Source organism: Chroicocephalus ridibundus, chromosome 4, assembly GCF_963924245.1.
Source record: "Chroicocephalus ridibundus chromosome 4, bChrRid1.1, whole genome shotgun sequence".
NCBI lineage: Eukaryota > Metazoa > Chordata > Aves > Charadriiformes > Laridae > Chroicocephalus > Chroicocephalus ridibundus.
In genome coordinates this window covers 69,814,553-69,841,761 of record NC_086287.1, presented here as the reverse complement: position 1 = coordinate 69,841,761, position 27,209 = coordinate 69,814,553, and the positions used below count along the sequence as shown (strand labels likewise).

The following is a 27,209-nucleotide window of genomic DNA, read 5'->3' as shown; positions in this document are numbered from 1 at the left end:
AAGGCAGACAGAGCATAATTTTAAGGCAGAAAGCGTTAAGATCTGCAGTGTGCATCTTCCCGGATGCTGGGCAATGCCAGGACCACATGCACTGCCTGGATGACTGCAGGGGAAGATGCTTGGTGCTCGAAGATGCTGTGTACTCTTGTGGTGACTGTCCCCCCAAAAGTGGGTGCCCTGATCTTCTGGCAGCTTCTCTTGGGGTTGCTCAGCCTGGAGAAGAGAAGGCTCCAGGGAGAACTTATCATGGCCTTTCAGTACGTAAAGAGGGCCTACAGGAAAGATGGGGATGACCTTTTTAGCAGGGCCTGTAGTGATAGGACAAGGGGTAATGGCTTTAAACTGAAAGAGGGAAGATTTAGACTAGAGAGAGGAAGACATTTTTTACACTGAGGGTGGTGAGACACTGGCCCAGGTTGCCCAGAGAGGTGGGAGATGCCCCATCCCACCACCTACCCAACATTCCAGGTCTGCCTGGACGGGGCTCTGAGAAACCTGATCTAGTCGAAGATGTCCCTGCTCATGGCAGGGGGTTGGACTAGATGGCCTTTAAAGGTCCCTTCCCACCCAAACTGTTCTATGATTCTATGATTCCTCAGCATTTACAGGAATGCCCCCCAGACTTTTTGAATAAAAAGATGCAGCAGTGGTTTGTGCCGTTCCAACCTAGCCAGACCCAAACCTTTCCCCATTACTCACCTGATTTGAAGTGTTTTAAAGCTCCTTGACCTTTTCTGGCAGTCCTTCCCCTGCTGCTCATTTGTTCTGCATAAGTAACAGCATTTCATAGCAATCCCTGGGGAGCTCATTTTCTTCTGGATGGACTCAAGCCCTCTGGCACTCCTCGAGCCTGAAGGAGAAGGGAGGTCAAGTGGACCATTGGCCTGGGGGGTGTTTGTTAGGTAGATGGCAGCAGCTTGCTGCTGCGTTGCTCTTCCTTCATTGTGAGAGATACTGAACCTCTGTCCTGACCGTTCCACCAACAAACCTGAGTCCGACCTGTGGGAAATAGGCCGTTTGCTGGGTATTTGCACAATGCACGTCTGGGTTTAAGGAATTCTGCAGGAAAAACAGTGAGAGGAGCTTCACAGGAAAATGTAGACCAAAGCTTGGGAGGTTTTTCTCAGTAGGCATGCAGCCCTGGTGATCGACCTGTCCTCAACGCATCACACCTTGAGCCTTTCACAGCAGTGAGCTGGAGCAGGGAGAGGGGTTTGCTTTCTGTATGTAATTAACGCTGGCCATAACATCATCACTGTTTCACATCGTGCTTTTCAAGTCATGGGCACATGGGAGTCCTTGGGAAGGGCTGACAAGCTTGACCATAGCTAGGTGTTCCCTGAGCATCATGTGGAGGCCTGCTTTGATGTTTGCCATTGACCAGGGTGGCTGCTTCTCTCTCTCTAGAACTTTGGTGGGAATTCATAGCCACGCTCATAGGACAGCAACAGTGGCATCTTGGTCGTACGGTGACTGTACCTCTGGTGCTATGATGGATGTACAGCCTTCCACCTCCGTAAGAGGCTCTGTTGTCTCTTCTGAGGTCTTCCACTAGCTTGTGAGAGGGATGGTGCAGAGGAACCTTCTCTTGGAGGATGTTCTTGGTGCAGTCTTTTACATCCCAAAGTATCATTCCTAGAGAACGGGGGCTGTTCTTGGTCACAGCAGCGTTGTGGGTCAGAAGGTGGCCTGATGGCCAGGCTTCTACCTTGCGGCAACTTTTGCTCATGTAAATACGTTTATAGGCACGTTAAAGAACATATCTCAGGTTCTGTCTGTGCTGAACAATGGGGATTTTCTTTGGTGGAACAAGTTGAGTGCTGTTCCCTTACGTCTTCTGCACTGTGGGAAGGGGAATCCAGGATTTATTCAGGGCTCGGAGGCTTATTCAGAGTGAAGGGAAAATGCCACAAGGAGCAGTTAAGGAGGGATCGGCTGCCCTAAAGAATAGCTGCTGAGCAGTCTTCTCAGGAAATGCAATGTCTGGTTTTATTAACTGCCTTTCTCTCTAATTAAGGCTGTGCGATGAATTTATTAGCTTTTAAAACAATAATAATGGCGATTTCGGTGTCTGCCTGCGATGCAGAAGACCTTGCTTGATGAGCCAGTTCCTTCTGACCTGCGGAGTACTCCTCCAGAAGCTCAACTCGGTGCTTGCCGAGGCTCATTATAACTAGATCAGTTGCCTTGACTACCTTACGCTGCCAAACGTTATTACTCTCAATATTTGCCGTGCACTGACTTCTTCAACAGCTGTGCAGCAGACCGGTGGGTAACTCTGTGTCAATAAGCCATCTCTCATGGTTTCCCTCCTGGATGCTCATTCGGGGCTGGTTCTACGTTGGTAAGGGTAGCAAAGGAGAGCAGCTTTAACAGCAGCTCTGTGTAGCACGGATCTTGCTTTCCAGGGTACTTGGAAGCCAAATTCCTGTGGTTTCCCTTCAGCACAGACTTATTTTCTTGGTATTTTTTTCCTAGTAGTCCGTCTGCAATGTGTTCTGCTCTTTGTCCTCCCTAGGGAAGGGACATCTGTTGATCAGGCCAGAACGTGCCTGATTTCAGCAGGCAGCCCCAGTGACGTTAGGAGGTCAACAGCTATACTCTTACACTCTCGCCTGACTGATTCCTGTCCAAGAAAGACCTTTGCCAACCCAGGAGGAGCAGGGTATGGCCCAGGGGTTGGGGCCCATGGAACAGCCCTGCTGGCTGCAGTGACAGTCATAGAATCATAGGATCTTCGTGGTCGGAAAGGACCCTTGAGATCATCGAGTCCAACCATACACACACCAAAAGAAAAAAAACCAACCAAAAACAAAAAAAAAAACCCAGCACAAACAAACAACCTACAGTCCCTGCAAGGCTGCCCTTCGCCATGTAGGGTTTTGCTCCAGCACTCAGCCCTCTGAGGGCTGGGGCACAGCAAAGGGTGCTTTAACCTCCTTTTTCCACAAACATAGGAAGAGTGTTTGCAAGATGGTGTGTTCCCAGCTTCTCCAGAGAGGAGCATAGGTGTAGTTGGGTGCTTATTCTGCCTGGAAGTTGCACCTCTAGCAAAGAACCAGCCCATTTGCTCAGGGATGGGGCTGTAAGTGCTGACCCAGGAGATCTATGAGCAGTTCCACCCGCTCGGGACGCTGTAGTTGGTGGACCATAGCCTGCAGGGAGGGGAGGGAGCCTGGAGAAGTCATTGCTCAGCTTCGAGCTGTCCTCTGCCTCTCGCCAGCCTCATTCATCTCTCAAAACACAACAACACTGACACACAGCAAACGAGCCCCGTGCTTCCGCGGTGGTTTGGAAATGCCACCGGCTGCGTGACAGCAACTATAGATCAGTGCGCTCCCAGCTGGGTCACAAGTGACAGTCATCAGCCGTCATTCCTATTGCACTCTTCAAGACAGGGCTCGGTACAGTCATCAAAGGGAGCTACGTGCTGCCGTTGCACTGGGCAGACTGGCTTGCACCAGGATCTTCACCTTCCCTTTTCTGGCCAAAGCATCTCTTGGCTTCCTCCCGGCAGCCTTACGGAGCTGCCCATACTTTTGTTGCTGGCACATGTCATAGACTCACAGAATCACAGAATGGTTTGGGTGGGAAGGGACCTTAAAGATCACCTCGTTCCAACCCCCTGCCCTGGGCAGCTGCCTGTAGAATCACAGAATCATAGAGTCTGTAGGCATAGAGCAGGCTGTTTCTTGCTGCCTGCCGTGCCCTGGGCTGCCTCCCGAGGGACAAGAGGGAGGAATTTATTCTAGTCTTGCTTGTGTGAACCAGCCACTAGCAAAGTTCCTGGCCTTCTTGCCGGGATTCGGATCCCGGAAGAAGCCAAACTCAATCAGTATCATCTTGGTAAGAAGACTCCAAGGGAGACTGCCACCCAGGCCAGGAAAAAGAAAAGGCAGAAAAATAAAAAGAAGAAAAAGCGCAGAAAAGCAGCCTGCAGTGAACGGCTGCGACATGTATTTGCAGTGCTCTCGACCTGCGTTTCCACCCTGATGTCTGTGCAGAGCTGCGGCAGGAGCTGGCCTCCTCTGAAGGACACTACCTGGGAGGTGTTCTCCAGGAGCACACCTAACATGGCGCCGCTGAAGCAGGACCAGGCAAGGGCAAGTCCAAAGTGTTTCTCCTCCTGAAATGCGCAACATGGACCTCAGCATCAACTCACTCTACAGATCTGAGCTTTTAAAATAGCTTTTCGCCCTCGCCTTGTTTGCCCCTCTGCGTACCCCGTGAGCAGGCAGCAGATCCTCGCTTAGCTTGTGTTTTTCTCAGCATCCCTGTAGCGGAGCTGGTATTTATCTGTGTGATTTCAGAGAGACGTGCATTAGGTTTTGCCAGTAAAAGGCTAAGATGATTTGTTGTTGAGTACTAATGAAGCAAAACAGGAATTAATTGGACAATATCAAAGGGGCTATTACTCTCATCTTAGTGCTCCCATTTCTTCTCCCTAAAAATCAAAGCAAGGACTACATCCTATATCAAAGCAAGGGCAGAGCATCTTCAACGCATCCTCACAGCAAGGAACTGTCAGCAAGGAGCAGACCAGGACATACCTCTTGTATTTGTTTAATCCAAGGACTAGGGACGGACAAGCAAGTTGCCACGCGTGAACTGATCCACACTGAGTGTCCCTGTGCGCAGAGCTGGCCCATGTCAGGCTGCGAGGAATCGTCCCAGGTCTACCCTCTTCAGGGGGCTAAGCTAAACCAAGGGTGATCCTACAGCACTGGGGCATAGAAGGTCACTGTGGCTCCAGTGGCGTCTAACAACTTCATCTGGTGTCCTCACGTTTTTGGAAGCGAGCCACTGGCATATTATCTCAGGCCACTTGGCAGCCTTATCTTCTGCTGGAGAGTTTTGCATGCCTGGTTGCTTGCCCCTTGCAGAAGTGGGGTTAAATTGCAAGGATGCTGGAAGTTGGGGGTTCAAGTCCTCCTCTTTGTAGGAGCTTCTCCCAAAGGCTGCTGAGAAGTCATTGCAGGCAGTGCAACACCAGCTGTCCTGGCCACAGAAGGCCTGTGAACAGGGAAGCAGCAGGTTCAAGCCAGCACGTGGATTATTCGCAGCAGGAGCAAAGTGCTCCGCTGTTTCGGAGTGGAAGAAGCAGAGTGTGACCTGTCCCCCCAGGCACCCACAGCCGCGGCGTCCCAGCTAGGCTGCTCATGCACGCTGCTCCCAGCAGGGTGTCTGGAGGTCGGAATTATTCTTCAGCAATTTTGGCGTAACAATTGCATGCATTAAAATCCACGCAACAAGAATAATCGATGGTTTTACCCTAGGTCTCTTGCTTCTGGCAGCGTCCCCAGTGCCGGCTAATGCTCAGTTCCAGGGCTTGGAGACCAAGTCGCAGCAGGTTGTTTTCAAAACATTAGAATTCTCCTTTTGGAGAGGACTCCTGAAGGCTGGGGCTGGTCAGGGCAGAGAACCCCATCCCTTTCTGCCACACCTGCAGGGCGAGGGGTGACGTTGCCACTGCTGCTGCAGGTTATACTGGGACCGGGCTAAATAAAACGTGCGAGAAACTCAGCATGAATTCAGTTGCCCACAGCAAGGCTGGGAGGAGGCAGAGCAGTGTTCCTGCAGGGCGCCAGGAAATCCCGGGGCCACACGGGAGGCAATGAAAGGGTTTTAGCAAGATCACGCTTGAAAAGAATATATCCTTGTTTTATTTCCACGCTGGAGCCTTTGAATCAGTTCTGCCTGCTGAGGAAAATACACTGCCCTAGTGTCTGCGTGAACAAAGCCAGCGGCCGGGGCCATCTGTGCGCCCAAGTGACAGCACGTCGCTACTGGGGGCTTCGGCTCCTGGCTGGTTATTGCAGTCATCATCTCATGGGGGGAGAGGATGCTGAAGGATGGGGATTCTGAAGAAGCAAGTGATCTCCCGACCCCGGGGTTTGGACCCAGAAATGGCACAGACACAGGCTTAGCTGCGTGCCGAAGGGGTCGGTCAGGCCAGCACGGTGTCACAGCAGGCAGGCAGCACGGTGACATCCAGGCTCGCAGGGGTGGGCGTCTGTCCGCAGTGTCTGACCTGAGCTCTCAGGGCTTGCCCTTCGAGGGGATATCCCTGGGGATCCTGCCGTGCCCGGCCTTCCCCAGACCCAGCGAACACCCGTAACCCTGCGGCAGCTCCGTGTTGCAGGGGAGGACAGATGCGCGTCCATCTGCAAAATTTTACCTTGATACGCAGTGACTCGGGGTGAACAGGAATAAATGAGAACAACCTGGGCTGAGCTGATAAGGCCTCCAACTCTGACACTGCCAGGATTGGCAGTGATTTCTGCTCTGTGCTGCAGCAACCAGAACGGCTTTGCTGCTCTGTTATCAACGCTATCAAAAAACTAAGTGGCTATTACAAAAATCCTACCGGCTGGCTGGCAGCAGCCCCGCTTCGGGGCTTGGCATGGGGAAAAACCCACTGCATCAGCACCCCCAGCTCGCAAGAGGGCTGCAGGCAGCCTGTCTGCCTGGCAGAGGGGACAGGAGAAGGTTGTCCTGGATGAATTCTCCACTGCCTCCATCCTGGGCTGGTCCACAGTCCCTTCTGGAAGTGGGGCTTCCCCCTGCCAGCTTTGGGTGGCACACATGAATCTGCTGTGCTGCTGCACGGAGACAGGGGAAAACAATAGAAGATGAGAGAAAGGAGAAGGCTTGCAGGAGGAAAACATGGTCCGTGTCCCTGGGGATGCTGAGCACCCTCAGCACCTACTGGTGTCCATGGGCATTGGGTGCTCTCAGCACTGTGGAGGGATCGAGGGCTGGGTGCTCTCCTGCTCCGCGCAGATGGATACAGCCATGCTGGGTTGGATCTTTGGGCATCCCAAACCCCTCGCATCCCTCTCAGTTTGCACTGAAAAAGCTGTAACTCACCCGTGCTCCAGCCAGGGCTGGGGAATCCTTGTGGAGCTGCGCGTGGTTGCCACCACCGTGGAGGCGAGACACCCCAAAGTGTCCCCATCTCGGGGGTCTTCCCTTCTCAGGTTCTGCCTGGGGTTTTCCCAGTGTTGCAGTGGCAAAGGTCTGCGTGCTTTGCCTCCACATGAGGAGGACTCACCAGGGCCTTGGATTCATAGTAGTGGGCGTAATGGCATCTCTGCCTCTTCCAGTGACACAGGGCCCCTGCCGCAAGCCCTGGAATTAACTCTGATACAAATTGCCCCAGAGATAATCCGCTCGGCGGATGCCTTTCCATCCCCGAGAGCCAGCCTGTCTTGCACGTGCGGAGGATCATCTGCTTTGCAGACCCCAGCTGCCCCCCCCGGGTTGCTGCAGGGGCAGCAGGAGAAGCCCCCCCTCAGACACGCTCGCCACAGGGAGCTCCTCTCCCAGGGGCTGCTGTGTCTTACTCGTTTACATTTCATCTCCCTCCTCCATACCCCAGTTTCCCTAACATAACTGCAATGAAGGAGGAGAACCAAGGCCCCCGATACAGAGCAGTTTGCCTTCCCATCCCTTGCTGCCCCGTTGTCTGCAGCAGGGGAGCAGGAGGGTTCCTAGGGTTCCATTTCTCAGGTTCGTTTCCAGCCTGCAGTTTGCACCCGGAGCTCTGCTCGCAAACCTGGCTCTGTGTTTGTATGCGTGTCCTGCTGGCAAGCGTAGACTCTTCCGTCTGTTACTTTATTTGCAGCTTGATGCCAGGCTGAGAGCACATCCTTCTCATGGGAAGCCAGCAAAACCTGAGCTGGACCCATGTCAAACGCGCAGCAGAAGAACGGTGCTGTGTTTGGGGAAGGGTAATTCAGACCCACGCTCTGTTCCTGTCTTCTGCCTTGGCTCAAAGTTAGTTATTAGCAACTAAGATGATCTGGCTTCGCTCACCCTGCAGACATGGAGCACCAGTCACCTGTATCTACTCTGCATCCCTGCCAGAGGCATGCCAAGGTGGGCCTGGGAGTGGGTGCCGTCTCCAGCTTTCAAGCCTGCTTGGTGCCTGATTGCTCTCCGAAGATGCCGAGGAGCTCAGCAGGCAGAGATCAAATGGGCTGCAAGGAAATCGCTGCTCTCCACCCACCTTTTGGGCACGCAGGCTCCGGATGAGGTTGCCTTGGGATGAGGTTGTCTCAGGATGTAACCTACCGTCTACCGTACACCTGCATTTCCAGTGCCCTTTCAGGGGAATATTCCAGAACCGTTTCAGCTCACCCTCCGGGCTTAGCAGAGCAGAAGGGAGATGAAGAGAAGAGGACCTTTGAGGAGGTTCAGGTTTGTGAGGTTCAGCTGTAGCTGCAGAGGTGTAAGGCGTTTTTGGTAAGAGGCCTCCTCCAGGTCGTAAGTGCCTAGCCCTGCGTGGTGTCACGTCACACCGTGTGCGTTAGGAGCTGGGGGGCTGCTGGAGCTCCAGATGCTGCTGTCTGTGAGGTGCGATCAAATAGAGCCGGTTCGGACCCTGGGACATGGTTCTGCCCCGTCTGGTCTCCCCTCGCCCCACGGTGTCTCGAGGGGCAGGTTCAGCTTGGACTGCAGCTCCAGGCAGAGCCCCTGGTTTCTCTTCTTAGGCAGCGTTGAATCCAAAAGTCAGGCTCTCGTGACTGGAGCCGAAAGCCAATTAGCAGCGGTTTAGCTTCATCAGCTTCCTGATTGAATGCAACTTTTAATTAAACATCCCGTTTTAATTAGTCAGGCATCACATGCAGTAAGTTTGCCTCAAGATTCAAAGGCTGTAGGTCCTGTCCTTTAATTAAAAGAAAGAAGCACATGACTTCCACTCCAACATCTGTGACAGCTCCTCATCCTTTCGAGGGCACAAGCGGAACAGCTGGGAACAGCATCTTTTCTTGCCGTGGCTTGTTCCTCGTCTCTTTTACATCCGTATGGATGCTCCAGTGTAGGAACTGGGTGCAGGATGATTTGGTTGGAAGGAGAGAAGAAACAGGAGCTGGTTGCGACACTTGGGATGTCAGAGCAGGTACTGGGCTCTCAGCGTAATGCCAAGAGCTCTTTTGGGGTGAGTTTTCTGTCCTGGAGTGACAGGGAGCACCTAGTCTGTCTGTGGCTTGTAAGGAGGTGCAGTCACCTGAAGTCTCAGGTTCAAATGGCCTTTGAAGCAGGCATGGACTGCAGCAGCCCAGAGGAGGTGGCTTTCACAGGACATGCGCTCGGAATAGTAGAATCATAGAATAATTTGGGTTGGAAAAGACCTTTAAGATCATCGAGTCCGACCATAAACCTAACCTTAAGCTGTGAGCTCCTTGCTAAAGGACCTCGTGAGGGATAAAAGCTTATGTTGGTCCACAAGGAGACAGGATGGTTCTGTAGAAGAGAAATCCAAGGGGGGTTACACAGGCTACGTGAAAGCCATGCCCACCTCATGAGGTTCCTGAGTGGTGAACTGTTGGAGGCTGGAAGAGCTGGAAGATGCTGTGCTGGGGCGTACATTTGGCCTGACCATGAACAGAAATGTCTTTTCTTGATCTCGTTTGAATTTGTCACCTTTCACTGTCACACACAAGCTTGCGTTCCTGCACGTGGGCTAGGGATGGGCAGCACAGAGCTGCACAGCTCCTGGGCGGGCAGGGACGTGGGGAAGGGGCTTCCAGCTGGCCAAGGGACCTGGACTAGCAGTTGGGTTTTGGCTTGCCCTGCTCTCCATGGAGCAGAGAAGGAGAATGGCTTCTTTCCTGAGCACTCCAGCCACTTTCTGTGGTGTCAGAGCCTGCAAGTGAATTGGGGTTTGAGACGAGAGCCAACTGTTCTTGCTCTTGTTGGTGGCCAACGCTAGCTAACGTCAGACTTTTCCCAGTATGCCAGATGGAGCTGTCACACGGAGCCAGCTCTGCTAATCCAGCATCCAACGCCAAGCCGGACCCTAAAATAATAGTCCCAGCTCCCTCCTCGCCTCAAGGTAAATCTGGAGGAGCTCCATCACTGGCAGCTGGGTTATACGGGAGGAGAACCAGAGCAGCTCCATCGGAGAGATGACGCGGAGTTTGAAATGATGCTTTTCTCCATTTCTTGAAGCCTGCTCAGCCCTCCCGAGCCACCAGCCTTCTGCACTGACTGCGCTCAGCCCTGCGCTGGGACGAGGGAGAATCAGAGTGACAGAAATCCCTTTGTCAGCCCTGCCTGGGAAGGAGGGTTACAGAGCTATTAGCGAGCACAAAGAGGGGACGGATTCTCTCCTAAGTGCTCCGGGGACAGAGATTTAAATGCTTAGCTCCCATTAATGCTAATGTGAATTACAGAGGCCTCTTCTTACTGCCTTGAAACAAGAGCATTGAAAAAGAGGCCAGCTTTCTGCAAAGAACAAATTCGCTTGATTTTAAGACGGCGCTAAATGGGATTTTTCTTCATTTCACACTCATTAATTCCCCTGCCTGTGCTAGCTGGGGGTGGGACTCTGCTCCGGTCCAGCACGTGCGAGCTGGCCAGCCCACTCCATCCACCGGCCCCTGCTCCGCAGGGGGACAGTGGTCCCCAGAGCAGGGTTCCCGGCCCAGAAAAGTCCCAAATATTTTATTTCCATATGGAGATGCCAAGTGCAACGTCCCGGCTTTTTGCAGGGAGGGGAAATGGCTCCAGCGTGTGTCAGAAATATTAACGGCATCTTGTTTCCTGTGATCTGGTACAGCACCCACGGGAGACGAGGCCTCAGGTCCTTCTGACCCCCTGCTCCCACGCAGAGAACTGCTCCTGAGTCTCCATCTCCTACTCCCTGCGTGTAGATCACACGTTTGTGGGCAACCTGTGACTCTGCCTTCCGTGTCCGGTGATTAAATCCTTCTCCAAAGTGACAGACTGCATTAAAGCTTGGGTTTCCTCCAAGGGTCATGGAAGGTACCTGTAGAATTTACAGACCCGATCAGTCATTTAATTTCTCTCCGCGGCCTCTGACTTATTAACGTAATAACAGAAACCAGAAGGACTTTGTTTTTCTGTGGTGGACGGTTATGAATCACGTTGTCACTGCGCCTGCGGCGCTGCCCTTAATGAGTACACTCAGGCATGCCCGCGAGTCCCTGCGCACATTTCCCATAAGCGCACCGTTGTCGTATAGCATTAATTAACCTTGTTTAATGGGCTAACTGCGATGGTTCGCATTTCTGAGTCCCCAGGGGGGTGACTCTTGCCATAAGCAGCAGGGATCCGGCGGGGGAGCTGGGCAGATGTTTGTTTCAACGGCGACGCGTCCAGGAACGTGTTCCCGCTCTGGAAAAGGCTTATTGTGGTGGGGACCCTTCCTGGAGATCGGCACGAAGCTCATGCCAATGAAAAACCAAATCTTCGAGCTCCCGTGTCCAGCGAGGAGCCTGTGGCCACCCATACATAGGAGCTGGCATCACCAGCTTTGCACAGGCGATGCTCTTACCGCACGTCGCTGTGAGCTGGGCATGCTGGTGTTGGCACCCCATTCTCCATGCCAGAGGCGAGGGACAGGGCAGAGTGTCCACTGCGCATTTCACAGTTATGGAAAAACCTTAACAATTATGGAAAAAATACGGTCACTTGACTAGTTCATGCCCCTGGCCTGCCGGCATTGGTGGCATTGAGAACATCTCGAAAAGGCTGAGCTGAGAACGGGGATGCAGCGTTAAGACAGCGGGGAGGGATGCTCTGAAGGCGATGGACCATCTTTTTTCTTTTTGTGGATAGGCTCAAAGATCTCTGCGCCGTGGGAGCCCTTGTGCCGCGGGGCTGGGGGTGTGCGGGGTGAAGGAGCTGCACGTGGACAGTGCAGACTGGCGTCACAGAGCTCTTATTAAATTTTAAGAGCGCATTTAAAATGCTTTCCCATTGGGAAAGCCTCAAAGAGTTATGTTGATACAAAGATCCCCTTTCTGAAATGTACGTTGATAGAAAAAAAAAAAAAAAGGACTTTATTAAAGGAAAAAACCCACCATGCTGCAGTTTTAATGAGGAGCTTGTAAACATAACAGTCTCCCGCTGATTTTCTCTATTAATTGCCTGCATTATGGAAGACCAGGGCCTTGCAGCGCTCGGTTGCCGGGCTTAAGACATCTCCCTAAATCTTGGGGGGGCTGGAGCCGTGCGTGGGCTGCGGAGGGTGAGCGTGGGGCAGGAGGATGGAGGCTTTTGCAAGGGCGCGGGGCGGAGGACGAAGCAGGGCTGGGTTGTCCCTGCGGTGCCTGGGGCTGCCAGCGCCACGGGGAGCATCTCGGGCTCCGACCTTGGCTCTCCGCCAGCCTTTGCTCGGGGAAGGGGAGGGAGGAGGGATGGGGAGACCTGCTGAGCTGATTTAGCAATCCCATTTTTAGTAGAGATGCATTCGCTGATTAGCTCCACATCCTAATGACTCCGGCACGATCAATTACAAAGGAAAAGCAGAAATCGCTAGGGTTATATTAACATCTCCAGGGGAAGCTGCAGTAAGGTCATTTTATGGGCCATTAAATGGTCGCCGTTTGTTTGCTACCTTGTCTCTTCAATAGCAATTCTTTTTTTTTCTCGATGTCAGCCCAGCGCCGTTCTCAGCAGGTGCTCCCTCTCCCCGCACCGGTGTCCGGGGAGGGGGGTGGGGTGGGCACGGCATGACGGGGCCGGTGCCAGCCCAGTGCCAGCGTCCTGATCACAGGAGGGACAGTCACAGTAGGTTTTTGGAGATTTGGGGGCATCAGCCATCTTCTGGGCCCCCTTCTGTGTCTGCCACAAAGAAAGATCGCACCTCAAATCCTGTGTGGTGTTTGCAGGCATTTTGCAGCCCACGAGAGAGGCAAAATCTCTCCCAGAGGTAAATTATCGCGGGTGATTTGCCCAGCTCTGGAGATAATAACTCCTACTGAAATCCCGACAAAAGGGGAAGATTCCAGAGTTAATGTTTGGAAAGCGGCATGAAAATGAAAAAGCACAAGGCCTGATCGTTACTATTACTCTGTTATGCAGCTCAGCTCAGCTTCGGCCGGAGCAGGCTGTGGGTGTGCGCTCCACCTCCTTAGCACCGCAGGAGGAAGGAGCAGTTGGTATTTTGGATGGTGGGGGAGGACCCTGCTTTACCTTGGCTTTCCTGGGGAGATTGGGGAATTTTCAGCCCAATTCGAGTGGCCTGACCTGCGCCCTTTTGCTGATCATCCTCAGAAGACACGGGGCAGATCCTACAGGATTTGGGGTGTCTGGCTCCCTGGAGAGCACAGATTCAGGGGAGGTAGCCACTGGCTCGCTTTGAGACCCAGGGTAGATGTGGCTTGCCTCTGATCACCCAGAGAAGCCTGTGGCGGAGGTGGATACCCAGGTTGCCCAGAGAAGCTGTGGCTGCCCCATCCCTGGAGGTGTTCAAGGCCAGGCTGGACGGGGCTTGGAGCAACCTGGTCTGGTGGGAGGTGTCCCTGCCCAGGGCAGGGGGCAGTGCGTGATCTTTAAAGGTCCCTTCCAACCCAAACCATTCTATGATTCTGTGATACTCGCTATCTGCTTCCCAAGGCTAGGGCATCCATGGTGATGGCTAACCCTCCTTTTCCTCTCCTTACACTCAGGGCAGCAGGGGCAGAAGGACACCTCGGTGGGTTGCTGCAGTCCATCCCCAGCCCAAATTGCACACGCATCAGCTCCCCCAGCACAAGGTTGAGTCCAAGACATGGAAATGACCTCTCTCTTTCTTCCCCTGCAGAGCCAACTTTCCCAGGCCCTCAACGGGTTGTCAGACAGAGCCAAGGAAGCAAAAGAGTTCCTGGTCCAACTCCGCAACATGGTGCAGCAAATCCAGGTACTGTGTCTCCTGGCCGAGGAACAGCCCCTTCGCACCAGGATGCGCTGTTCTGACACCCTCTGTCCCATCTCCCCAGCTTGGTTTGGTGGGTGCTCTCCCAAAGGGGTCCACACCTGACTTTTTCATATTATCCGCCTGCAGCCCTGCTAAAAACTGCTCCTCCCAAAGCTGCCCGTGTCACGGAGCGAGCAGCAGAGACCCCAGCCCTTGTCCTCTCTGCCATAGGCAGATCCAAGGATGTAGCAGGATGGATCAAACCTGTTCCTCACCTGCCACCACCACATTTGCCATGAGGCAAAGGTGTAAGCACCCCACGTGCTAATGATACGGATTTGTGTGCTGCATATAGAAAAATGGCCCATGTGGTATCGTAAAAAAAATTAGGTTTCCCAAGGGCTGTGATGCTCTGCTCTGACCCGCAGGAGAACAGCGTGGAGTTCGAGGCCTGCCTCGTGGCCCAGTGTGACGCCCTCATCGATGCCCTCAACAGAAGGAAAGCCCAGCTGCTGTCCCGGGTCAACAAGGAGCACGAACACAAGCTGAAGGTGAGCCCCTACGCACCAGCCTGGACGGTCAGAGAGCTTTCTGCAGGGTTGGTACTAGATGAGGACGAGGACTGTGGCGGTTTAGTGATGTTTTTTGTCAGAGTTAGGTGGATGATTGGACTAGGTGATCTGAAAGGTCCCTTCCAGCCTAGGCAATTCTATGATTCTGTGCTGTTTGTTGGGGTGAAGCGCTGCGGGAGGAACGGGGAGGTCACTGGGAAGCCGCTCTTCTTGCTTTTCACATTAGCTGAATTTGGTTTCGCTGCAGATGCCCAGCTCGCTTCCAGCGTGGCAGGCACTGAGCAAAGTGCTGCTTCCTCCAGGGAGTGGTTCCCACTGAATTACTCCGTTACTGGGCCAACTACTAGTCATTAGGTCAGCAGAGCCATGTGCGCAGCATCCACAGGCTGGAAAAGGACCTTGTTCACGCCCCATGTTGCTTCTGAGCTACTAGCATGGCCCTGCAGGGTGCTGAGTGCCTGTAATTTGTACTGGCTTCATCTGAAGTTGTGGGGCGCTTGGTATCACGAGTTGCCACTTTTGTCATGAGGCAGGAGCAGGAATTGCTCCGTTCTCTGTTCTGTGCTTGTCGAGCACCTCGTGGCTTCAGCTTTCACTGAGAGATGAATTGTTGGCCCTGAGGGAACTGAGGTGCAGCTCTCAACGTGAGCATTGAGGTCAGCTGTGAAAACTGGCCTTGTGTCATTCCTGAAGTCACTACGCTGTGCCTTTTCAGCTGGTGTGGGGCTGAGAAGGGAAGCAAAGGGCCAAATCTCACCTGGGAGCAGTGGAGCAGGTGAAGCAGTGCCCAGTATCTGTTGGACAAGGTCATTGCACCCTGGCCATCACTGATATGGGCCAGCATTTCACACCAACATCACTTTGTGCATCCACGGCCCCTCTTCCAAGGGCATTTCAGTTTTTGGGCTACAAACATCTGCATCTCTTCTCTTCTTCACTTGCATCCTCCCTGGTCTTGCTTTGGGCCACCCAAGGAGGCTCCCAAAGGGATTCCGGAACCTGCCTAAAGTGAGGGAGGAGGCCACCGGTCTGTGGTCTGCCTGCAGGCGATGGGCGCTGCAACACGAGGGCTCGTCACCATTCCCGTCGGGAGATGGACAATAGCAGCTTTGTGGGACTGAGCATCAGTGCTCGGTGTAAAGCACGTCCCCAAACAGTGATGCCACCCCGCCAGCCTGTCTTCTAGGCGCAGAGGGGACCCCCACTGCCTGGTGGACTCTCTTTCCCTCTTCCCCTTCAGCATGGTTGATTAAACCCTCACAAAGCCGGGCAGCATAAAGCAATTTCCCTCCTCAGCACAACCCGCGGAGGCCTTTCACTTATTGGCCGGAGGAAGGGAACTGCTTCCCACCGCTTGTTCTTACCGCCTGTCCCCCCAGCGTGTACATCCCACCCCCATCCACCCTTGCTATCAGCTGGGCTTTGTCGTGAGGCAGGCCTGGCCCTTAAAAGAATAAACAGCCCCTGGGTTTCAGACTGATCTCTGTTAAAATCAGCCCTCGAGCCTCCCTCCCCGAAGGAGGGAGCTCTGGCAGCTCCCCACGTGCCGTGCAGGAAGGGCTCCGTGTCCCTGCCTGCCCCGGCACACGCGGCGCACGAGCCTTTGTCCGGTTACCGATAGCATCACGGCAGCTGGTGTTTAAAATCCAGAAGGTGCTCCCCTCCGCCCTGCAGCCTGCTCAGTGGTGGTCAGATTTTTAGCCTGAAATCATTTGATTTTCCCTTTCTGTTCTTGCAGGGGCGGGGAGCGGGGAGGTAGGTAGTAAATGCAGCTGTGCTGCCTTGGCCTTAGCCTCTTACGGGGAGAGTTGTGCAGCCTTGACCCCCCCCGCCGAGCGCCAGCAAGAGTCCTGCGCGCTGAGATTTGCTTCCCAAGGCTTCAGCATCACCAGGCGGGGACACGCAGCCTTGGCGCGCAGCCCTGGTGATCACACGTCCTTCCCCTCTGGCTTGGGGACGGAGAGGGCCTTGCCTGCTTTCACAAGCTGCAGACGGGACAGGGGGTGCGAGAGAGTCTCAGCCCTCAGAGTTCAGAGTCCTTTCTGTCCCCGTTCTTCATGCGCAGGGTCCCCTGGCCACACCAGGCCACTGAGGCAAGCGTTTGCCACCCACCCTGCAGCCTGTCCCCCTGCGCCCCCTTCCCCAGCGCTGCCACTGTCCCCGCGTGCGCTCCCACCCCGGGGAAGGGGCTGCCCGGATCATCGCCGCATGGGGCAGCTTCCCCTTTGCCTCCTCCAAGGAAACCCCTGGACAAAGGCAGCACCTGCAGCTCCAGCTGGGCACGGGCTGGGCTGGCCTCGCTCAAAGGGTCAGGGGAACAGAATGAGACATGAAAGCAGCATTGTGCCTGGAGCAGCTGCCTCACGATGGGACATTCCCCCCACTGCCCGAGGCTGGGGCTGGTTGTGGGTGGATAACAAAGCCCCCAGCTCTTTCTCCGAGGCTCTGGAGCACTTCCAGGGTGTCAGGAAGGACAGTATGGAGGGGGTGAAACTGTGCAGCAGAGGGGCCACCTCCCTGCCTCCACCGGCCCCATCCACAGCGGCATGCTGCATGCTCGGCACCGTCCTACACATGCCCTGGCATGTGCTTTGTGCTGAATTTGGACCCGTGGTGGGTCCTTCTGCAGGACTGTGGGGCTTGTCCTGGTTGATGTTCACGTTAGGACAGCTGGCTGCTGACTTGGTGGTGATAGCTTCACCCCTTCCCATGGGAGACCAGTCCAGAGCATCCTGGCCTGCCCTGCGTGTCCACTTGCCACTGCCATGTCCCCAGAACATCTCTGCTGAGGAGGAGATGAGCAGATAGATTGACCAGTGGGACTTACCTGTGCCACCCAGGAGCCCTTTCAGATCCTAACTAGTTGCTCCAGCAGCCGGCATGGAGCCTCAGCGCCCTGGCTGCAGCCCATCTCTCCATGGGCTGCCCCTCCTGCCTGCTGGGAGGTTGGCCAGCATGGCACGATGTGGCACCGTGTGAGCGAGGAGGAGGAGCACGGAGGGACAGAGCCTGCCGGCTGGCACAGTACCACAGGCACCTTTCACCGGAGAGCCCAAGTTCCCATTCCCGTGCAGTGCCCAGAGTCGGGGTCAGCTCGGTTTCAGGACTGACCTACTTTGGCTTGACACAAATTTCATGGAGGCAGGCACAAATCCAGGTTTGCCTGTGGGCCAACACTAATTACTCCAGAACGGGGAGAGGTTTGGGAGGAAATGAACTTGCAAGGGACATTTCCCTGCCTTTCCCCACCCTCCCCCTACGTTTGCATTCAGATTAAGAACCCAGGCTTTAAAAAAATAACATCTGGAGGAGCAGTGGGGCCAGGTGCCTGCTGCACCTCCTGGATAGACCTCCTTGTCTGTCCGGCTCCTCATTGCCGACCCTGGTTTTCAGAGGACCGGTATGGTCTTCCCCAAGGGAAGATGCCCTACAGCACGAGCTGGTTTGTGCAGGGGACACAGAGGCTTCCCTGCAGTGTTGTCCTAGGAAGAAATTTCTCAGTCCACAGCACACATGAACTGAGCTCCTCCTTTTAAGCCCTCAGCAGTGTGGTGGACCATTTTGGCCTTCTGGCCTTCAAGTCATAGGATGTCTTTGCCAACAGCGGTTGTCACATTTCCCAGGGGAGCTAATTATATAGGAAACACTCACCAAGGGCTCCTGTCCGTAGCGCTGGATCTCCAGAGATGAAATGCTGGTCCATGACCCTTCTTTAGGGGTTACGGTCAGAATTTTCCAGGAAGCCCAAGGGATCTTGGTGTACTCCATTGGATTAGGTCACTGGTGATCAGGAACTGGTCTGGTGGGAGGTGTCCCTCCCCATGGCAGGGCGTGGAACTGGATGATCTTTAAGGTTCCTTCCAACCCAAACCATTCTATGATTCTATGAATCTATGCTCCATGTTCTCCAGCGGCTCTGCACTGGAGACCAGGTCTCCCTATTGCAGCTTCCCACACTTGTTGGTGTCGTGCAGAAGCCTTTGATCAGAACAGGCTGTGCAAGCCTCCAGGTCGTGCCGCCGCCAGCATCGCACAGGGCCGTTAACGCAGCAGCTCTGCTTTTCCCAGCTCCAGCCGGAGCCTCCTCTCCCAATAGGAAGAGGCAAGTCACCATGGAAACATCCACCTGGAAATGTTCTGCTCGGAGGACGCATAGTTATGGCATTCAGCAGAGTGAAGCCCTCGGGATCTGTCCCAGGGATTTTTCCGTCGGGGATTTTTCTGTCTGGGTTTGCAGCCCTGCGGTGAAGCGCTGCCGCGCTGCTCCCCGTAACATTGTCCCCACGGCCACGCAGGTGACCGTACCCCAGTCCCCATGGTGTGCCCGGGATGAGGAGGCTCCCTGTCCTCCATGTGACATCCGCGGCAGGACTTGTCCCGGGCGTGAGGAGCCAAGGTTCAAGTGAGGTTGAGTGCCTTGAAAACCGATTATCTAGCCGAGTACTAAAACGAGGAGGAAGGTGAGGAAGACATTTAAGTAGAGATGAGTGCAGATGTTACTGCCTTCTAGGAGCTGTATTAAAATGTAAATTATAGCTAATGTCATCTTACAGGGAAGTAAAGCTCTTGAAATAAATTTGCTATTTTAAGGTAGTAGTGAACTGCTGCGAGTGCGCAGCAAAAGTCCTTTTTATAGGCTGTAATTAGCAGCCGGGTGCTGGCTGTTGCCTCCTTTGGCACCTAAAGGGAAAAAAAAGGCATTTGATAAAAAACGACCACAAAGAAAAGTGTTTGGAGCTGCCCAAATCCCCTCAGCAGCTGAGCCATTAGCCCTTTCCCAGAAGATGCCGCCACTCAGTGAGGTGTGCTACCCGCGTGGTTTCAAGGAGAGGTTTGTAAGCTGGCTCCCTCCATGCAGAATTCCTGGCAGCCTGGTTTTCCTGGCCCTTTGAGGCCTCCTGAGGCCGCCCCTCAGCCCAACACAGCCTCCTTTAATTATGTGAGTCAAAGGCTTAAGGAACTTCCAGATTTCACTTCCAGCTCTCTTCATCAAAATACTCTTCATTACTGGGGTAACAGGGAGCTGAGGAACCCCAGGGACTGGAAATCCCAGATGCACAAGGAGAACCATGGGATGCTTAAGGCCATATGGAAAACTTTTCGGCTTCACTGGCCCCACTGAGTTTAAACCGTGCCTTCAATGGTGTGGGGGATGCTTATTTTTAAAACCTTTGATTGTGGGGGATGCTTATTTTTAAAACCTTTGATTTCCCTAATCAAAGCGATTCGTGGAGTCCCACTGTTCCTGTCTACATCCCATTTCTCTTGGATGTAGCGCAGAAGCTGTAAAGGCATGAAGCCCCACTAGCTCCCAACCAAAGATCCCTCTTCTTGCCTCAAAAACAGTTTGTCGGTGGTGATGGGGACGTGGATTTCCGCTGTCGGCTTGCCTGCTGTGTCGATGCTGCAATTAAACTGCTGTTTCATGCTCTAGTTCTCCAGATGAATAGATGCTGGGTCCCCGAAGGGCATGGCAGAGCTAGAGAAGGGCAGGAGCGCTGGGGCTGAAGGTGTGGCCTGGGACAGAGCCGCAGCCACTGCTTTGGGTGCAGCGTCTGAGCACGTAGAGCCCTGGGCCGCCTCCAGGAAGGGCTTGGATGTCTCCAAGGCTGGAGACTCCACAGCCTCTCTATTTTGGTCTCTGACCACCTTTAAGGAAAAGAAAAGCTTTCACTTAGGTCTAAATGGAATTTCTTGTATCTCAGTTTGCACCCACGTGCGTAAAGATTTACGTAGCCTCGGTGGCAGCCTGCAGCAAACACTTCCACTCCCGCCCAGACCTTTATTAGCAGGGATAATCTGCCAGGAAGCTTGGTAATTAATCAGCCCAGAGCTGCCTGGCGCTGCCCTCACCTCACCCTGCCGCCGGGGAACACGCAGGGTAGAGGGGCAAAGCCGGGACTGGCATCTCCGCGTCCCAGCTCCCTCCTGGCAGCCAGTGCCACAAAGCCCCGCAGGTCTCACGCTGCCACCGGCGCAGTGGTGGCGTGTCCCCTCACCTCGCTGGTAGCCCCATCTCTTGGCCAAGCGGGTGCCGGGGAGCCAGCGGCGTGTCCAGGGACACTGTCCCTGTCCTCACTCAGCAAATGCTGTTTCTTGGGGGGCTCGTGTCTGGCTGGCGGTAGCAGATGGCAATTCTGATGGTAATACTTCGAAAGCGTCTACTGGGGCAGGGAGAGGCTCACAGATTCATTATCCTGGGCAAACCAGACAGAGATTTGAGCTGCAAAGAAGATAAGAAGATTGTTTTACCGATCCCATCTTCGCTGTCTTCCTGATGGCGTGTGCATTTCCCCGCAGAGGAACGAAAGGAGGAGGCTGCTTTCTTGGGTGACCAAGGCGGGGGATCCCCACTTGCCCATCTGCAGCCCAGCAGGTGGGGAATGCAAAACCTTTGCTCTGGCTCGGTCGGTGCGGTCGGGATACGCTCTAACAGCAAGGTTGGAGCCTACAGGCTGGGCTCATCTCACACTCAGTGGTAGCACCATGGTCTGCGGCTGAGAGACCCAACATCCGCACGGCCGACAAACCCTTGCAAGAGCAGAACAACCCCTCAGCATCGCTCTCTGGGCAGAACAGCTTTAATTAGCGCAAGGGGCTGCTTTATGTTGCAGCTAAACAAGGGGCTGCAGGTTGCTGCAATGCTTTGCACCCCCACTGCACCTTCTGGATCCCACCCCAAAGGACTGACCATCCCCGCAGAGAAAGGAAGTCCAGGGGCTTATCCAGAAAAGGTCCATCCCAGCAGAGTCATTCCAGTGCACTCAAGTGTTAGAAACTGGCACTGAGCGAAGTCTTCCCTCTAATGACAGTGTTTGAGGCCAAAACTGGTGTGTGCTGATCGTGCTGCTCGCTAGCCCAGTCTCAGAGCCATCCGGGATGCAGGCTGGAGACATTGGGCTGGGCTTGCTAAAAGCAGCAAGGAATGGCTACTGCCGGAAAATCAGGAGCCGGCTCGGAGGGTGTTTCCTGGCATTTCACAGAAGCAGATATATTGTCCTAAGTTGGAAGACTGGTGATTCTTTTCTTCCTGTTAGGTGATTAAGTAGAGGTGATTAAATTATAAGTAAGCAACACATGATGTGATTGATTGCCCTACAGGAGCCATCATCCCCCTGGAAACCCAGGTTCGTTTGCCGCAGGGGGCTGACATGTGCTTCGTTTCTCCTCCCCATCCCTCAGACCGTCGGGATGCTCACAAAGCGGAGATGCTCCTCAGCCCAGGGGGGGTCGACCAGTGGGCCCACAGGCGCTGGGATTCACCGAGTGCAGTGCTGAGGACACAACCGTGCCTTCAGAAATGTTAATCGCTGCTCATTGCAGCCTTTTCCATCGCACTGCAGGTGCAGATGCTGATGGGAAGCTTGTCTTTACAGTCTAACATCCTGAATAGCTGCGGTCTCCGGAGCTGCAATAGCTCTGTTCGGTCCTGGTGGAGAACTTTACACAGCTTTAAAGCTCTTCCGGAAAAAAAAAAAAAGAAAATTATCTGCTGTGGGCACGTTCTTCTAACGCATAAATCTCTCTTCCTGAGCTGCTCTGCCAATCTCCCATGACAGAAGTCTCGCTTACACCGGGCGCAGACCTGCGCTGTCTCCGGCAGGGATTCAGCATGAGGGACCAGCCAGCCTTCAAATACACCCTCGCAGTATCACATCCCGAATCCCATCCTCTCCGCTGTGTTTTAGGGAAGGTCAGCAGAGCCCGCAGGCACTGGCTAAACCACAGGCTTGCTTGTGCTCCAGTGCCGGGATGCTGAAACACGAGCATCTCAAACAGATTGCGAAGCTGGGGGAGGCGGTGTGTTCCTTCCTCTTGGAAATACCAAAATATCAGGCTCGCTCCTCACCCAGGGCCGTTGGATGCAGCTGCCCCAGAGCCAGCCCCGCATCCCGGCTCCGCGCTGAGAATGGATAGGGGCAGCCCCACGGAGGCTGTGGCAGCAGCTGTGTATCTATGGAGGTAGGCATTTGCTTTCCATGGAGTTCATAAGCTGCCATTTGGAAGCTGTCTTAATTAAAGGCAGGGCAAGAAACTGCCCTACTGCTTGGAATAATTACGTGGGTTAATAATTTTGCGCTAAACAAGGCTTGTTGTTCGCCAGGTTCTCAAGGATCTGGAATTCGGCGTATGAATCTTGACAAGTTCTGCCTTTTTCTCCTCCCTTGAGTCTCTGTCTCCCTTCGCGTTGCCCTGTCCCTGTCGCTGTGCCCACGCAGCACCAAAGCCCGTTTGCTCCCCATCTGCCCAAACCCCACCGCTCCAAGCAAAGGCGCTCTCCTTGTCCCACTGCAGGTGGTGCGAGACCAGATTTCTCACTGCACGGTCAAGCTACGCCAGACCACGGGCCTGATGGAGTACTGCCTGGAGGTCATCAAGGAGAACGACCCCAGCGGCTTCCTGCAGGTTGGTGGGGATCTGGCCACGTCGGCGCTGCGAGGGGAGCGGGAAAGGCATTGCACAGCTGAGGGCCCTGGGGTAATGCCACAGAGCTGGGGGAGTTCCACCAAGGATGATGTCCTCAGCTTTTCCAGACACAAAATCAAGGGCCAACCTCTCATCACCTCCAGGTTCATGGCAGGAGAGAAGCAGAACTGGGCCGGGAGGCATTTCTTATTCTGACCAGAGGGTTGCAGCAGGCGGTGGTGTATCTCTGGAGCAGTCATCATAACGTGCTGTCTCGTGGCTCTCCAGTGAGAGACGGACATAACAGCACTTGAGAACGGCGTCCCACTGTTCGTTCCTGGGTTGGTCCCTTTGGTACTAGACCCTACCTCTAAAATAGTCCCTAAAGCTCCCGGGGTCCCTCTGCCAATCCAAGACTGCAGCAAGGAGTGATGCTAGAAACCACGTGTGATGTCCCAGCCTGTGGCAGTCACGGACAGAAGTGGCAGCCTGGGAGGCGCAGGGAAGGAGGAGAGCAGAGTAGGGACAAGGCCCAGCGCACGGCCCCGGTGGCTCTTGGTAGCTGAGGCTGCTCTTTGCCCCCAGATCTCCGACGCTCTCATCAGGAGAGTGCACTTAACCGAGGACCAGTGGGGAAAGGGGACGCTCACACCCCGGATGACCACGGACTTCGACTTGAACCTTGACAACGCCCCTCTGCTGCAGTCCATCCATCAGCTCGACTTCGTGCAGATGAAAGGTAGGAATATTTCCAGTGCTTTTCAAAAACCTGTCTCTGCTCATGCTGAGTGCTTCCATGCAACTCATCACAGGGAAGGGGCAGCAGAGGGAGAGTTTCTCATCATCTCCCAGCAAGATTGGGAGTTGACCACAACACAGACCCAGAGTTATGCCCGTTCCTGTGTATTTTGCACCCTTGCACCAGCCAACTGCCTCCCTGTCTCGGATCCCTGGGCACCTGTGTGCCAGATCATAGAATCACAGAATGGGTTTGGGTTGGAAGGGACCTTTAAAGCCCATCTCGTTCCACACCCCTGCCCTGGGCAGGGACACCTCCCAGCAGACCAGGTTGCTCCAAGCCCCGTCCAACCTGGCCTTGAACACCTCCAGGGATGGGGCATCCTCAGTCAAGGTGCCGGGAGCTTGCTTTTGCCTGGCAGTGCATTAGAAAGCACTCTGCAGATTGGGAGCAGGGTCTCGGGAGCAGCACAAGGCACTTGCCAGACCTCTGCTCACACACGCTCCCTTGCTCAGCGCCAAGCAGCGTCTGGCAGGGGCCAGCGAGCGCGCTGCCTGCTGCAGGCAGCCACTCTGTCCCTCCAAACACAAAGGCACAGAGCCACGCCACTTAGCTTGGGGGGGGGGGGGGTCTTCCCTCCCTCCCTTCTCCCTCCCTGTTGTTTTAGAGCTTCAGTTTTAATTTCCTCCTCGTTCTCCGGTCCCTCTGCGCTCACTCTCCCGTACCACGGAGGGCCACAGCATTTGCATCGCTTTGCAGGAAGCAGAGAGCCGCTGCGACCTGTGAGCAATTTGGCAAGCCCTGGGAAGCTGACGGAAGATGGGGCTGTGACGCAGGGAAGCTCAGGAGAACATTGAACGTAGGCCCGTACCTTCAGCTGGTGCAAATGAGCTGCCTGGAGGAAAAGGCCACCAGCTACGGGTCTGGCACGGCTCTTCATTGCCGGCACGGCTCTTCATTGCCAGCACGGCTGGGTTTCCTGACTCGGGAACCGTTTGCACACACCAGCATTTCTCAGTGGTCAGACGCAGGAAGGCTGTTGACCAGACGCTTCCTCTGTAACGATAACGAGCATCTTCGGTTAATGGCCCCGCCGGTATTTGCCGCGGTGAGAAGGCTGCATTGGGCATGGCTGCCGGGAGCGCTCGTAGCTGCTCATCGTTAGCCAGGCAGTTAATTTGAAGTGTCAATAACACTTCTTGTTCGCAAGAGGAGCCAAACCCAGGGAGGCTTACACACCAGTCGTGGAGACGTGAGTGTGGTCCTGCCCTCCCTTCATTCGATTTAGCCCAGAGGGTTATTTTTAATTAATAAGAGCAAATCTGCTGCTAGTTCAGCTGCCCGCCCTCCCCTGTGGAGGCGGGGCAGAGCTGGTGGAGGCTCTTCTCTCCTCTCACCCTCGCTGGGGAAATAAGTTGTTGCATTTTGTAGACGTTGCAGAAGGTTTGAGGTTGGATCCCAAACTCGTGTCGCAGCACCAGGGGAGACAGGTCAACACCAGAGGTCTCGATAAAGAGCAGAGGTGAGCAATAGGTACAGGGTGTCCCGCATCCATTGCCAGCACGTGCTGGGCACGGGCAGCATCCCTTCTGCCGTATTAGCTGTAACGCGAGGCCTTTTCTCTGCTCAGTTTCTCCAGGCCCTCAGCCTGGTCGTTGCTGAGGATCCAACCCAGGAGGTGAAGGAGTCGCAGAGGGAGGTGGTGAATGGTGAACCTTTGCCAGTGAGTCCCGTCTTTTCTCTCCCGGCAATCCGTGGCTCCTCCACATCTTGTCTGGATTCTCCACGTCTTTTTTTCACTGGCTCTTGTCAGGCTTTGGGCAGGGAGGACGAGCTGCTCTGCTGAGAGGAGGTTTGGGAGGGCTGTTCCCGTGTCCTGGTTTGAGCAACACAGGATTGATTTCTCTTTCAGTAATTTTACTTTTCAGTAAGGTCTCTTCTAATGCGTGGGAAGACCGCACTTTTAGAAGACTTTAGAGTCTGAATTTATGAAAATATTTACTTCATAGACAGCTCTGGGATGCAGGTTTCAAGGTCTCAGTGTTTTCCAGCTCACCAGGTGCAGGGATGAGGAGGAGCGAGACCCGGGCACTTGACCCAAACTGCCGATGGGATTACTTCAGACCATTATTTCAGGCACATTCAGTAGAAATTACAAAATTTGCTGAGTTCTCTCTTTCTCTCTCTTCCTTGATGTCTGGGATCCTGAGCACTCCTTGCCCTGGTGCCGGAGCCCTGAGCCCTTCCCTTCCTCCGGAAGCCGCAGCGCTCGCAGTGTCCCACATTGGCCGTCCCCTGCTGGGAGCGCGGCCTCCTATGATAGAACGGGCTGAGCATAATCCTTGTCTATTTTATATTGGCATCAGGATCAATATTGGTTCTTTAGTGTTATTAATGCTAATTTTCTAGTCTTATTCAGCAGTCTGAGCAGAAAAAGCCCTGACGGTCCTTTTAGAACAGACTCTACCACGGCACAAAGATCAGGTACTCCCTGTTCTGCAGGTCCCGAGGCTCGTCTCTGCTGCTCTCGTATCTCTTGTTTTGTTGCAGTGAATTTGTTTTTGGAAGAGCCGCGCAGCGCTTGCTGCTGGGATGTAGATAAGGCCAGCTCTGCAGAGCCTGTGGGAGCGCGTCCCAGGTTTGGGACCGGCTTCTGCCAAGAGTCCAGGCAGTTTTATACCAGGTACCTTATTGCACTGCCATATTTCACCAAAATGCTTTAGAAAACGGGAAGAAAGCAGAGACGCGCTGGGGAAATCTCAGCTTCACCGGGCTGCGGAGTGAAGGAATTTGGTGGAGCTTGTTTGGAGAATGGTCCTTTCTGCTCCCCCCACCTCACGCCCCCGAGATCGCAGTTAACATCCCTCATGCCGTGCCGCCTTCCAAGGCAATAAATGCATCCTCCACGCTCCAGCTGAAACGCACGGGCTGCCGCTATCCCCCTGCTCCTCCTCTGTGGTGCTAGCAGCCAGGGTTACCCTAATTTGTGTTTAGTTTCCTCCCCAGTGCCGGCCCCCCCCATCCTGCAGCTAGAGGAGTGTTGCACCCACAACAACAGTGCCACCTTGTCCTGGAAGCAGCCCCCCTTGTCCACGGTGCAGGTGGAAGGCTACATCCTGGAGCTCGATGACGGCAACGGCGGCCAGTTCAGGGTAAGTGCTCGGAGCACGAAGCCACTCCTGGTAGCAAGATGTTGCTCCCGGCTCCGATATTACCCTACCAAAAAGTTCCCCGGGCTTTATTGCAAGTCCCCTTATTCCCTGGATACACAAGACTCACTGCTGAGATACCCGGGGAAGCTGAGGGTGCAGACAAGCTGCAGGTTCTTTTGGGGGCCAAGGTTATTTGAGGGGCTGGAAATACCTTTCCAGTGACCAATATGACTTGCAAATGCAAAGAACGTATTGGAAGCTCCATCTTTTTAGGTTGCTGAATATTCCATGCAAGGTATGCTAATTGCCGTGAAAGACTCATGGTTTGCCAGCTGCCAGCAAGCAGAGGTGTTTAAGGCCTGAGGGCTTTTAAATTGCTGTAATTACACAATTAAAATATGATTTTTCTCTGATCCGACACGCTGATAATTATCCTGGCGTGTTCGCATCCACTGAGAGCAGGCGCAGGGACCAGCCCATCGCGTTTTCTGAGTTCATCCACAAGAAAGTCAGGCAGGCAGGAGCCAGAGCAGAGTCAAGGCAGAAGAGAGGTGACGTGGGTGGCATCTGGAGAGAGAAGGGAGCAGGAGGCTGGGTCTGGGGTGACCAAGGCTCAGCACAGCCACCCTGGCAAGGTGAGGGCGATTCCCCAGTACACCGGTCTTCTCTCATCCCACCAGCAGTGGGAA

At 54.2% G+C, this 27,209-nt stretch overlaps 1 protein-coding gene across 7 annotated transcripts in view; it reads left to right on the top strand.

Annotated features, from left to right (window-relative positions):
• TRIM9 (tripartite motif containing 9) overlaps positions 1–27,209 on the top strand; it is a 65,897-nt gene that overhangs the window by 22,532 nt on the left and 16,156 nt on the right. For 5 of the 7 annotated variants that reach the window (XM_063333832.1, XM_063333831.1, XM_063333829.1 and 2 more), the window contains exons 2-6: positions 13,559–13,654; positions 14,080–14,202; positions 22,519–22,629; positions 23,215–23,368; positions 26,363–26,520. In XM_063333832.1, coding sequence (XP_063189902.1) covers positions 13,559–13,654; positions 14,080–14,202; positions 22,519–22,629; positions 23,215–23,368; positions 26,363–26,520 — 642 coding nt within the window. The remainder of the gene's footprint in view (positions 1–13,558; positions 13,655–14,079; positions 14,203–22,518; positions 22,630–23,214; positions 23,369–26,362; positions 26,521–27,209) is intronic. The other 2 variants (XM_063333833.1, XM_063333830.1) reach the window with 1 other exon arrangement.